The following is a 13,688-nucleotide window of genomic DNA, read 5'->3' on the forward strand; positions in this document are numbered from 1 at the left end:
TTTACTGCCTCATGTCCACGGGGCAGGAGGGACCCGCTACGGATTCTACATGGAGAATCCGTAGCGGGCCTGATTTTCCCTGTGGACATGAGGCCTTAAGGCTTTGCTAAAATGTAAAAGGTTGTTCAAACCAACAGGATCGGCTTGTACGAGGAGGTAAGTTCTAGACTGGACTGTGGAGAGTCATTGGATCTTGTGTATCTGGACTTTTCCAAAGCGTTTGATACTGCGCCGCATAACAGGTTGGTGTATAAAATGAGAATGCTTGGTCTGGGCGAGAATGTGTGTAATTGAGTAAGTAACTGGCTCAGTGATAGAAAGCAGAGAGTGGTTATAAGCGGTATATACTCTGATTGGGTCACCATTACTAGTTGGGGACCACAGGGTCGGTACTGGGCCCTATTCTTTTTAATATTTTATTAATGACCTGGTAGAAGGATTGTACAGTAAAATATCAATATTTGCAGATGATACAAAAATATGTAAAGTAAGCAACACAAGAGAGGACAGAAGGAGATTGCAAGATTGGCTTGGGCACCAAAGTAGCCAATGAGGTTTAACACTGATACATGTAAGGTTCTGTACATTGGCAGGAAAATACATGTCAACATTACACACTAAATGGGAAACCACTGACATGGAAAAGGACTTGGGGATTTTAGTTAACTTCGTTAACTTAGCTTAGCTGGAGCAACCAGTGTCAGGCAGCTGCTGCCAAGGCAAATGGGATCATGAGGTGCGTCAAAAGAGGTCTAGGGGCACGTTATGAGAACATTGTTCCTCCTCTTTACAAGTCACTGGACAGACCACGCATGTTTTTTTTGCCTTCCTCTGGATCAACACTGGGGGTTAATATGGGGAACTGGATGAACATGTGTCTTTTTTCAGCCTCATACTACATCTACAAAAAATGACATTAAAATGATGGCATGAAGTCAGTGGGACAAGGTTAGCGAATCAAGATGACAACAGCCTTAAGGCTAATCACGGCCCGGTATCGCCCTCGCCATCCATGTGAAAGCCCCGCTGATGCAAGGCATTTTCATGTGAAAACAGCCTTGCATCACTTCGGGGATGCAAGGAATCCCCTGCCGTGGCTGTCACAGCCACGGCAGAGGATAACAGAGTTCTTCCATTGTTTTCAATGGGACCAGCGCTGCTGCCGTTGGCCCCATTGAAAACAATGAGACTGCGATGCGAGATCACGCAGCCAGATAGAATGTGCTGCTGACAGATAGCACTTGTCGTGGTGCTATGCGGGGGAAAAAAAATCGCTCATATGTATGACCCCATTCAGAGGCGTAACTTGAAGCTTCTGGGCCCCAATGCAAAACCTGTAACAGGGCCCCCAACTATAATGGTTTATTCATAGTACTGGGCTCCCTACATGGAGTAGAAAGGCCGTATGGGCCCCCTAAGGCTCCTGGGCCCGGGTGCAGCCGCATCCCCTGCATCCCCTATAGTTACGCCCCTGACCCCATTCAAAAGAATAGGGTTCATATTTGTGCGTCTTGCAAAGCAAAAATCTCACAGAATTTTCTTGTCTGTGTGAACGTGGCCTAAGGTTATATTCACAGATGGTAACGTTTTGCTAATTTTGTGGCTGAAGCTCAGTTCCAGTCATCGAAATTAGGTAGGTTTTTTCATCAAGTGCATGGATTACTGCAAGCCGTATTCAGATAAATGGCACAATAACAGAAATTTCTGCAACAAATCTGCCGCTCTATGGATGTGTTCACACTTAGCATATTTGGTACAGAATTTAAAGCGTATTTTGACGTGGATCCGCAAACGAATTTCACACCATTGATTTAAGGGTGAAATCTGCATCAAAATCTTAGTCAAAAATCTGCACAGTCTGCAAAGTATGATCGCACCCCAAAGACAGAAAAATTATTAGTTCCTAAGGAGCTAAGTTGTTAGTAATACGGCAATAATATATCGGATAAAGGAATATCATGAGACTGTTTGACTACATCTGTTGAAAAACTTCTCCTGGTAGCCAGGCCTGGAAGAGGACATTCTTCAAATCAAAAGTTTAAACAATATAAATGAAAGGCGATACGGAGCCAATCGGTCTCTGCTTGCTCCATTGAAACATATTGGAGCGTTAGCTAGGAGGGTCACTTTCTACTTGAAGTACTGAGTGGTGGCCTGAAATTGTGTTTTGATTCTATCTTGAATTGAAGCTTTAAAACTTTCCCATGTTGCGAAGAATTCCTCAACTGCTGATTCCTTAAAGCGTAGTCAACTCCAAAAAATCCATCCAAAAAAGAAATGCCATTGTTCCAAAAATTAATTTTTGGAAAGGGTAGGCAATCCAGGTGTAGATTTTTTTCTTGTACCACCAACGTATTTGTATTTGTTGGGACCTACCTACTAAAGATATCCCATTGGATGTCATAAGATTGATGATAGTAAGATGAGTTTGGGTAAATCATTTGATATAGAAACAGAAGTCCTGGATCACTCCACACCAGCTCAAGCAATAGCCACCTGCGGGGTCCCACACTTAAAGCAGACATCGGTTGGTTAAATTCACATCTAGTTGGAGAAATTTTGGAACTGTGAGTAATCATCATTGTAATTTCTACATATCTTGCTGGGGGTAAGAATATTCCAAAATGAGATGTGTCTCACCATGTACATATTTAAAATTACCCACCTAAGCCTCACCATCACTGATGGACAGACAATGATTGTCTGAGATTATATATACATATGTGTGTGTGTGTGGGGGGGGGGGGGGGGGGGGGGGGGTCTTTGTGATAACAACACTAACTTTTATTTGTTATTCATAATGTATCACAAACCTATCGTTGTTCTGTACGGAGAACGCTCCGCTATTCAGTTGTCATTTTAAATGGCATCTCTAAAGACAACCAGCAATCAGGGGAGCTCTCTGGACAGAGAATAGCTGCTCTCCATGTGGTACAACGTCACAAACATTTCTATTTAGCACACATCTGCGATGGGGTTGAGACTAAGGTTAGAACACACTGCTCTGAAATTGGTTGTGTCCCAGAGTGCTTCATCCCGACTCTACTTTTCAAGTTTTAGTTAAAGTTTTCATCTGACGTGTTCTTGAAATGGTCATCATTTTATGTGCATTTTAATGTTTGTATCTGTACATAGCGATGCAGAATATGTATGTGCTATATACGAATATAGATTGTGCAGTTTCTAAGCATATTTTATTGTACAGTTGAGCATAATTTACCTTTACAGCTTAGTATAGTGAATTCCTGTAATCCAGCATCTAATAAAGTCTGATAAATCAGCTCTTGATTTCATCACACAACCATGATATAATGTTCAGTTTTCCAAGATCAGAGGCAAGATGCAGACCAGAGAGAACAAATTAGCTGACAGCAAAAATATAGTTTTTTTTCCCTGAGGATTCTGTCCTCTTTCAAAGGCCCTTTTAGGACTCATCCACACTGGCGTTAGTCTCGCTTATATATTTCTGTTTCTCTGTTCAGTTTGCGGAGCAGAGAAGTGGAAATAAAAATGTAAAATAAACAGTTCCATATTGTTCCTTATTGATTTTAATAGGTTTTCATAAAAAAACTGAAATATTTCCATTTAATTCTGTCCTGGTTCATTTCTGTTTTTCAAAGAGAGCAAATGACGCAGTTAGCTGGTACATACAAATAAATCTGTGTTTACAAGATATATTTAATATCCGCCCTGCCTATATGAGCTTACCCTAAGAGTAGATTCACATGGCAGAAAATTTGCAGCACATTTGAAATGGAGTCCATGTGGATGACTCTTAGGGAGTCAACGTGCGTACCTAGCTTTCCATTCCCCAACCAATCCTGACAGGTGCTGGGCTATTTAGGTCTACTCCACCCATCAGCAGGTACCTGAGGAATCGGTCTCTAAACTATGTGATGGTGCAAGTGTATTTCTGTCTGACCTGCTGGTATTTGATCTGAGCCTGAACCACTCAGCTTTCCTGACTTCAACTTATTATCTGACTACATATTTTTCTGTCTGCCTTGACCCTTGAACTGTTTGTCCACGCAACACCATCTGGTAGTGTATTATGAAAAACTTGACAAAGTTTGTCACCTACCTCTTAACTGAAACTCTTTCTAGGGTAACAGTCTAGAGATCCCTGCAGAAAACACCAGATCCCAACTTGTGAGGTTGAAGTGTGAATACTGGGGAACCCTAAATGCTGCCTTTAGATCCTGCCCCAAGTAATATCCGTACATAGGCATAGCAGATCTACAGCCACTGTGTGTCATAATGGAGTAAGCATCTATAAACATGTTAGGTGGAGACAGTATTGGCATACTTGTTGGTGGACTCTTTAGGACAGGTCTTTTGCTAATCGGAACACATACGTTTTTATTGTGCCTTTTGAAGGGTTGGGAAATGGCATATACCATAAGGAAGAGGATTCCAGAACAGAGGGGATGCATGAGATAAGTCTTGTGCATAAGAAGCAGATTGAATCATAGAAGGCACCTCCAGGGTCATCGGGTCCAAACCTGTGCTCAATAAAGGGTTCACTAAATCATCCAAGACAGATGTCTGTCCAGCCTCTGTTTGAAGACCCCCCACTGAAGAACTCATCACGTTCCTTGGCAACATGTTCCACTCATTAATCACCCTCATTCTCAAAAAGTTTTTCCTAAATTCTAATCTGTGTCTTCTTCCTTTCCTTGTGCAAATGAGAATAGGGCTGATCTCTCTGGACTATTACAGCCCTTCAGATTATCATAAACAGCAATTAGGTCTTCTCTCAGCCGCCTTTTTTGCAAGCTAAACATTCTTAGGGCCTTTAACCATTATACACAGGGCATGGTTTGCAGACCGCACACCATCCTGGTAATTTTTCTTTGAATTTGCTCCAGTATATCAATGTCTTTTTTTAAGTGGGGTGCCCAGAACTGGACACAGTACTCCAAATAAGGTCTAAGCAAGGAAGACTGGAGAGGGACAACTACCTCACATGATCTAGACTCAATGCTTATCTTAATACATCCCAGAATTCTTTGCCTTTTTTGCTAATGCATCACATTGTTGACTCATGTTCAGTCTATGATCTATTAGCATATCCAAGTCTTTTTCACATGTGCTGCTGCTTAGCCAAATTCTTCCCTTTCTGTATGTTCTTTTTTTTCTTGCCCAGATGTAGGACCTTGCATTTCTCCCTGTTAAATAACATTGTTAGTTGCTGCCCACTGTTCAAGCTTATCTAGATCTTTTTGAATCCTCTCTCTCTCTCTTCTCTAGTGTTAGCTATCCCTCCTAGCTTTGTGTTGTCTGCAAATTTGAACAGTTTCCCCTCAATTCTCTTATCTAGATAATTTATAAAAATGTTAAACAACACTGGGCCTAGGACAGAGCCTTGTGGTACCCCACTTGATACATTCTTCCACTTGGATGTGCAGCCATTTATGACCACTCTTTGAGTACAATTATTCAGCCAGTTGTGAATTCACCTAACAATTGATTTGTTAATCCCATATTTGGTCATTTTTTTCAATAAGGATGGTATTAGATACTTTGTCAAATGCTTTACTAACGTCAAGATATACTATATCTACCGCATTTTCCTGATCAACCCAGTCGGTGATTCTGTCATAGAAGGAAATTAGATTCATCTGGCATGACTTGTTTGTTACAAACCCATGCTGCCTCTGGTTATTTACGGCATTCTCATCCAAGTACTTGCATAGATGCTGTTTAATAATTTGTTCAAAGATCTTTGCTGGTATAGAAGTCAAGCTCACAGGCCTGTAGTTTCCTGGATTTACCTTATTCCCTTTTTTGAAGATGGGGACAACATTTGTTTGGAAGACTTCTCTTCTACAGGAATTTTTAAATATTACAGCAAGTGGTTCAGCAATTACCTCAGCTGCTTCGTTCAGTGTCCTAGGATGTAATTTATCTGGACCTGGCGACTTGAATTCATTTAAGTTAGCTATGGGTTCGCTCACAATCTCTCTGCTTATAGATATCCCACATTCTCTTATTCCTTTAAAAGATACAAAATAGAAATGTAAAAGTTTTTGTCCTCCTTAACATCATTGTTAACCAATTGACCATTTTCATTCTGTAACAATTCTACTGCATCTTTTACTTTTCTTTTGCCTTTGAGATATTCCAAAATTCTTTATTGCTTTTGGCTTTAGATATTCTAACATATGCTATATACTTACTTTCTGTGCTCATCCATCCTGGTCTCTTTTAAATGTTCCCATTCTTCCTTCCTTTAGGCCTCATGTCCACGGGGAAAATCAGGCCCGCTACGGATTCTCCATGTAGAATCCGTAGCGGGTCCCTCCTGCCCCGCGGACATGAGCGCTGAAAATAGGAATAAATCAGAATAAACTTACCTCCCATCCGCTCCGTTTCTTCTCTTCGCTGCGGCGTCATCTTCTCTCGTCGCGGCCGGATCTTCTTTCTTCGGCTCGGCGGATGTGCATGATGACGTCGGTGACGTGCACCGCGCATGCGCCGTCCCGAAGAAAAAAGATCCGGCCGCGACGGAGAGAAGATGGCGCCGCCGCGAAGAGAAGAAACGGAGCGTGTGAGTAAATTCCGAATTTTGTCTCCCGCGGATCCGGACGGCTTCCATAGGCTTCAATAGAAGCCCGCGGGAGCCGTCCCCACGGGAGACCCGCATGAAAATGGAGCATGGTCCAGATTTTTTCATGCTCCATTTTTTTTTAAATCACTTTTATTGACGATCCGTGGGTATTTATCTACCCGCGGGTGGTCAACGCATCCCTATGGGATGCGGATTCGCGCGCGGGAGAAGAGTTAAAATCCGCTGCGGATTTTAATTCTTATTTTCCCCGTGGACATGAGGCCTTAGGGATTAGTAACGATTGCGCTTTGAGAATCTCATTTCACAATATTTCCCAACCTTCTTGTACATTTCTGTCCTTAAGAACATCCAGCCATTGGATTCTTCCTACCCTCTTTCTGAGTCCATTAAACTCGGCTTTTTTGAAATCCAACCTTGAGCTCTGGGTTTTCTAAGGTCTTCTTCCCCTAGTTATCCAAACTTCAAGGATAGCATGATCACTGCCTCCTAAGGTCCCAGCCACTATTACTTCCTCAACCATTCCCTCCCTGTTGGTAAGAATTAGGTCCAAGATAGCAGATCCCCTTGTTTTCTCTTCGACCTTTGGGAAGATAAAGTTGTCAGCAAGAGCGGATAAGCATTTGTTGGATCCATTACTTTTACCTGAGAGAGATTCCCAACAAATGTCTGGATAGTTAAAATCTCCCATGATCACTGTCATGCTTTTTGAGAAATTAGCCATCTGATGTAGAAAGAGTTCATCCATATCGTATGTTTGTTTGGATGGCCTATAGAAAATGCCTACAAGTTTCTGTGATGCCCATCACATTGTTTCTCTTCCTGTATTAGAAGCTCTAATTGATTGAGTGGTGGAGAGGTTGTTGTCATTGGCAGAGCGAAGGCTGCATATAGAGTAGTATCTGCAAATTGCAGAAGAAATGGACATTGAATCAGAACTGGATAGGGCTTTGTAGGTTACAGTGGGGATTGTAAATTGGATTATTTGTGTGATGGATAGGCAATGGAGAGATTAACCAAGGTGGGTACCAATAGAGGAACAGGAGTAGAGGTAGATAAATTGTGTGACAAAGGTAAGGATAGATTGAAGGGGTGTTGTTTGTTTTTTTTGGCAAGCCATAAAAGGGAGTGTTGCAGTAGTCTAGCTGGGATATTATCAGTGCATGTCCTAACATTTTGCTAGACTTCTATGTGCAGACAGGAAAGCTACACAAAATTTGTTTGTTCTTTTTTTCTTTTTGTGGGGAGGGGTTATTAAATTTTCAACAAAGTATGTAACAAGTAAATATTGTTAAGCAGGGAACATTAGTACAATTCTAAGCAACAATTTGGAAGTTAGATATAATTGGTCAAAAAAGAAAATCACATCTTGTGTTTAAAAGGACACACTTACTAGGCTATCAAACTACAAAAACAACAGTAAGAACTCTGGAGCCAGGCCAACCAATCCCACCTAAACCAAGATGGCTGGAGTTGCTGAGAGTGCAGATGTCTTGATAGGCTATGGCTCACAGTCAGGGACTCAAGCTAGTAGGCTGTCTAGTTTTGAAGTCTTGTATATCAATAGAAGGAGGCTGTGAATTACAAGTTAATTGTGAGTAGTCCTGGTATTATATGTATAGACAAAGGGGCTTTGAATGAATTCTAGTATAGCTGTTCAATTGGAGTAGGGTACTGCTGTCCACTTGTGCTCTAGAACACCTCTATAAATTTACATTAGTGAGTATGTTGCCTATTAAGAAATTCATTTTGCTGATACTATTAATGACTTGTACATTGTTGAAGAATGTGAAAAAAAAACTTACAATTTTCCCAGTTTCTTGCTTTTCTAAAACCTAAATGATTGAATATTATTCAAGTTAATTAATCCATGGAGTGTTGTTGCCTTTTGCTGTATACATAATTCAGAAACACATTTCTTGCTGTTTGAATAAATCTTTTATACTTAATTGTGTTCCCTTTCTATTGGAGAGCAATGCCTCTAATGTTCTATGAATGTGAATATTTACATGTTATGGGAAGACAGCATGGTAGCATTATTTGATTGGATTAATTGCCTCTTACTGCCAGTACAAACAAGATGATTATTATTACAAGTGACGTAATGGATGCTTTAGAGGTAAATAACAACCAAAACTACTTTTAAAGCACTTTCTACCCTTAAAACAAGGTTAATCTTTTCTTAGATATTAGAGAATTGCATCTACAGAAATTCCCTAACAGGATTATTCTCTTTACTAGTGAATGCTAGTCGAGGGGGTTTATAGTAGGTTGGCTGAGGAAATGGTAACGTGATAAATGTGAGACCAACTGTTTTTTTATGTGTATGGTCAGCTTAAAGGAAATGGGTAATATATCACTGGCGATCAGACCATTGGGACCCCTGGTGACCAGAAGAATGGCAGTCCCCAAGTCACCTGTGTGAATGGAGCAGCACTGCTCCATTCACACTGCCTATGGAGCTAGCAGAGTAAATTACTTAACTATCTCCATCAGTCTAATAGAAGTGATTGGAGTGGTGCTCATGCGTGCACACTATCGCTTCATTCACACAGGAGACTCGTGGACCACCTTTCTAATGATTGCTGGGGGTCCCAACAATCAGACACCTACTAATCATATCATTTTCACTTATCTTGGTTCAATAGGGATTTTTCTAAATTTAAAGGGGGTTTCTGGAACTTTTATATGGATGGATGATTTAGTCATCCTTGTCAATTTGAAAAAAATGCCCTATCTTAAGGTTAGTGCATTAATATTAAAGTCCCAGTGATCACCTTTAACTCAAAATGTTTTAAATGGGTGTTTAAAAATGGACAATCCCTTTAAGGAAAACCAGACAGGCTTATGTATACAGTCTTCCTCTGCTCTGTTCATACATGGGCTGACTTATTGTGTACAGAATATTGTGTTTTCTGTGCTGGAAGCAAAATCTCACCATCTTCGAGCTGTGCCTTATGCAATGGTGCAGTATTTATGACAAGAACCCCCCTCCATTCCCCCCCTGGTCCAGGGTGATGTTGAGAAAAAAGGGGAAACGGAAGAGAGCACACTGTGCATTAACCCTTTGCAATCCAATTTTGGATTCAGGGATTCCTAGGCGGTCTTTCTCTTTATGCCATTTTACAATATCGCCATCTGCTGGCTAGAGCCAGTACTGCGTTATGTGACATGCTGGAGAGGCCCCTCGATAACAGAGCAGCCAATAGTATACAGTAAGAATACCCTGCTGGACGTCTTCCGATATCGGAGCTGTACAGGCTTCAATCAGAATGTCTTCAGACGTCAGACAGTGGATTAGAAATAGTTAACTGCCACAACAACAATGAAATAGGTATGCCAATGCCGTCCACACCTTACTAGGTTCTATAATTGAGACACAATGTTCATCAGGGCGAATTAAGTGTATCTTGCAAGTTCTGCTACCTTTTATTCTCCTACTAGTCAACACCAGTCTGAGTCCGGGATTACTATGTAGTGAAATAACAAATAAATGCTTAGACTCTCCGGACACTGGACACAAGAAAGGGGTTAGTGCCGTACATAGACTAATGTTACCCATTATAGTATACACACATCCAAACAAGCTCCGTGTTTCATGCCTGTAACAGGCAGTTCGTGAGAGGCCTGATGAAGTGCCCGGTGCTGGTATGAAACACGTTGCTTGTTTGGATGTGCGCTTACAATAAAAGGGCAATGTTGGTTTACTTACAACAATAATTTGCTGCTTCTGTCCAGCATCCAAAGATTCCAAGCTTTTTTTTTTTAATTAATCACTACAAAATCTCAATGGAACAGAAAATGTTCAACATGACTACCCAATATCAAACTTTAAAAGTTTTACAAGTATGAACCTCTACATACAACTACAGAACATTAAGAAACCTTGTGTTAAAATCTTTAACTTTACAGATCTGTTCTATAAACCTGACATACAGAGGATTTAGGAGTTGCGTGCAAGAACTGTTGGCAATCAAGTTGTAAAGGTGTACAGTGCATATTGACTATCCTTTTCCGCTTCTTCTTTAGGTCTGCTACCACAACTTGTAGGAGTTGCACCTGAAAAGGCTATTAAACTGACGGTAGGTGACTTGTGGCATTTTTATACTGGAAATCCATCCTAGAAATGTGCATAGTGTATATCACTTCTTTGTTATTGGACAGCACAAAGATAAGTGTAAATGTACCTTTACACAGGCCAACTACTGATTGAAAAAGTTCTCAACCGAGCGATATTGTTGTCCCATGTAAACCCCAGACCTGGCAGGGTACTGAGCGAGAAATAAGTCTTTAACTGCTAGTCACTCTATTTCAGTTCACTAGGGACTAGTGAGGAACTTCTTGCTCAATGTAAACAGGCAGTCATTCATTTTCGAACAACTGCCTGTTCACAGCGAATGAAGGCTGGAGGCTGGAATAGATCTCCGGTGCACTCCGCCTCCATTCACTAACCTTCTGTGTGAAAGCACACGAGCGATAGTCGTCCTGTCTAAAGGTAATTATAAGCATACAATAAAGATTCTGATCTGATACTAATGCTGCGTTTAGATGTAACAATTTATCATTCAAACAAGCGAAAGTGAAGATCATCGATTGGTTTAAACGCGAGCCAATGACAAACAAGAGTCGTGCACTTTTTGTTCGCCAATTACGTTTCAGCAGGACTAAATATCATCGTTGGCTCATGTACATGACATTTAAACGCTCCATGCTCCGTGTTCTACATAGGAATGTGAAGCCCTGAACGAGAAGTGAGCGATTCTCAACGATGATCTGCCTGTCTAAACAGGCTGTATGAGTGCCAATGGGTTATCATTGAAGTCACTTGCTCATTCAAACGAGAATCGGCTTGTCTAAAAGGGGCATAAGCAAAGTTAAGATCCTCCTAATATCTGATCTTGCTGGATGGGACCGAGGTGAAATAAATGTTTGGCTCGAGGCTGTCACTTCATTCGCTCCTATCATCATGTGTCAGATTATCAGATTTTATTCTAATAAAATTGTACTTTTTCAATTCGGAAAGTGCAATAAATCTCTTGAATCGAATCCCACAGGTCACGAAGTTAATAATCAGGGCATCTTGTAGTAATAATTGTTTAGCCACTCAACATGTGTTGCATGTACAGATTCAACCTTGGTCACTAAATCTTTCAAAATGCCGGTGTAGAATCTGCTCTCACCAGTCAGTGACTATTTATCTTCAGTTCCTTCAGACTTGGAAGACACTGAAAAGATAAAATCATCCCTCAAAAGTCAAGATAATTCCAAAATAAACCTGTATATCATCTTATAATAAAACGCCACACATTTCTTTGTTGGGGATCATTTTTCATGTAATAACAAAATTGGGTTTCGGCTCTACTATTCCTCTGAAGTTGACAATAGCAGACATATGTTTGCAAAGTTTGGTGTCCCACAGTCTATAATTTGGGCTATTTCTCTATATTCACTTGCTTATTGGCTTTCATTTGTTATATAAAGCAAAAAAAAAGAGAAACCGGCCCTGTGTTTTGTCAGTTTTTCAACTACAAGATAGGCCTGCGGAGCCCATTATGGGAGTGTGAAAAGCAGATGACATCGTGTAGTGGCTCTTGTTTATAGATAGCATTATAAATTGTTATGTCTGTTTTATAAAAGAGCAGCACTGCCAATAATCTGATGGAAGAAAGCACGGCCCGGGAGATGTTCAGAGAACGTAATCACTTTGTTTACTTATGTCACAATTTCCCTTCTTTATATAGGTTAATGATTTTGTTCGAGACAAGTTTACTCAGCGAGATGGTTCAATTCCATTCCTGGCTGAAGTCTTGGCTGGCGGCTGTGTGAGTATTTTGCCATGCAATTGGGGAAAGAAAATGTTGATGCCCTGAGGATAGGCATGATCTGATTTTTTTTTGTGTTTCTGTAAGAAGAAAAAAAAAAGTTGAGAGGCATGTGGTTATGTAGACATTTGCACTCATACACATGCATGGACTCAGTGTTATGTGGACATGTACTACCTCTGCATTGCATCTAGGAGAGAATACCTTCCTAATGCACCATGCGGTGGAGCATGTCAAGATTTGCATAGATCCCTACACATTTGTATGGAATCTATTAAGAAAAACCTTGTGTGCCTCCGTATAAAATCGGAAGCGCACAGGGATACAGTATAGGACCATAGTACTCTATGGGTACCATGTTACAGACACATAAAATGTGGACCTGCAATAGTCTTATGTATAAGTGGGCATTGCATTGTCTTTTATTCAAAACACATTGATTAATATTAGAGGTTTGCAGCTCATTTTGTAATTTTTGCTTTGGTTGCCCAAATGATTTAAAGAGACCCTCTAGTCCTAAATAAACAAAGATGGCTGAACTGCTTCTCTATGCGATACACACTGTGCATTCGTATACATCAGTAGTCTAAGACAAGACGGTAAGTGCTGTTCATGTGAATCAATCAAAGCAGGTGTAGTGTCTTATACTATACGTATTACTGAAAAGCTGCTCGCTGATTTCTGTGGGACCAACCAACTGTTGCACATGTAAGGGGGCATTTCGACTTTTTCTAAGCCGAAGACGTCAAAGGTAAGAAGTATCGGGCATGTTAAATTTCAACACCCAATCCATTTGTTCTTCCTGGAGATAAGTTGCTACCTGAACTGTCTGGGTGTGCCTTTTTCCACTCTCCACATGGAAAACACATGAACGCCCATCTGTCCTGAGTGTTTATCGGTATGGGCGAGTTGTGAGAAATAGCTCACACCTGAGCAAGATTGAAAAGTAGAATTTTTTTACATGTTAGTAATTAGTGGGGCTCCTTTGGCCCTAATGATATCTGATACCTTCTGTGGCATACTTTACACTAACGTCTGATACACATCAGCTGGTTTTTCTCTTAATTCATCCTTCAAACAACTGGCTAGTTCTCTCAAAGTATATGCATTTGGACATCTATAATGTTGCATTTCAAAGGTGCTCAACAGTCCAATGATGACGCTATATTGCACAACGTCCTGCAAAAGACCATAAAAAAGTTAAGGATCTTGTAAGACAGGGACGAAAAATAAATATAAAAAAAAGAGAACGTTCTATGGAGTGACAAATCATGTTATTCCATCTTCAAATCAGATAT

General features: G+C 40.6%; 1 protein-coding gene across 1 annotated transcript in view; it reads left to right on the plus strand.

Moving 5' to 3' along the window:
* SLC25A12 (solute carrier family 25 member 12) overlaps positions 1–13,688 on the plus strand; it is a 144,108-nt gene that overhangs the window by 98,917 nt on the left and 31,503 nt on the right. The window contains exons 12-13 of the mRNA XM_066575859.1: positions 10,598–10,650; positions 12,310–12,390. Of these exons, the coding sequence (XP_066431956.1) occupies positions 10,598–10,650; positions 12,310–12,390 (134 nt within the window). The remainder of the gene's footprint in view (positions 1–10,597; positions 10,651–12,309; positions 12,391–13,688) is intronic.

The sequence above is a fragment of the Eleutherodactylus coqui genome, chromosome 8 (genome assembly GCF_035609145.1).
Source record: "Eleutherodactylus coqui strain aEleCoq1 chromosome 8, aEleCoq1.hap1, whole genome shotgun sequence".
Lineage (NCBI taxonomy): Eukaryota > Metazoa > Chordata > Amphibia > Anura > Eleutherodactylidae > Eleutherodactylus > Eleutherodactylus coqui.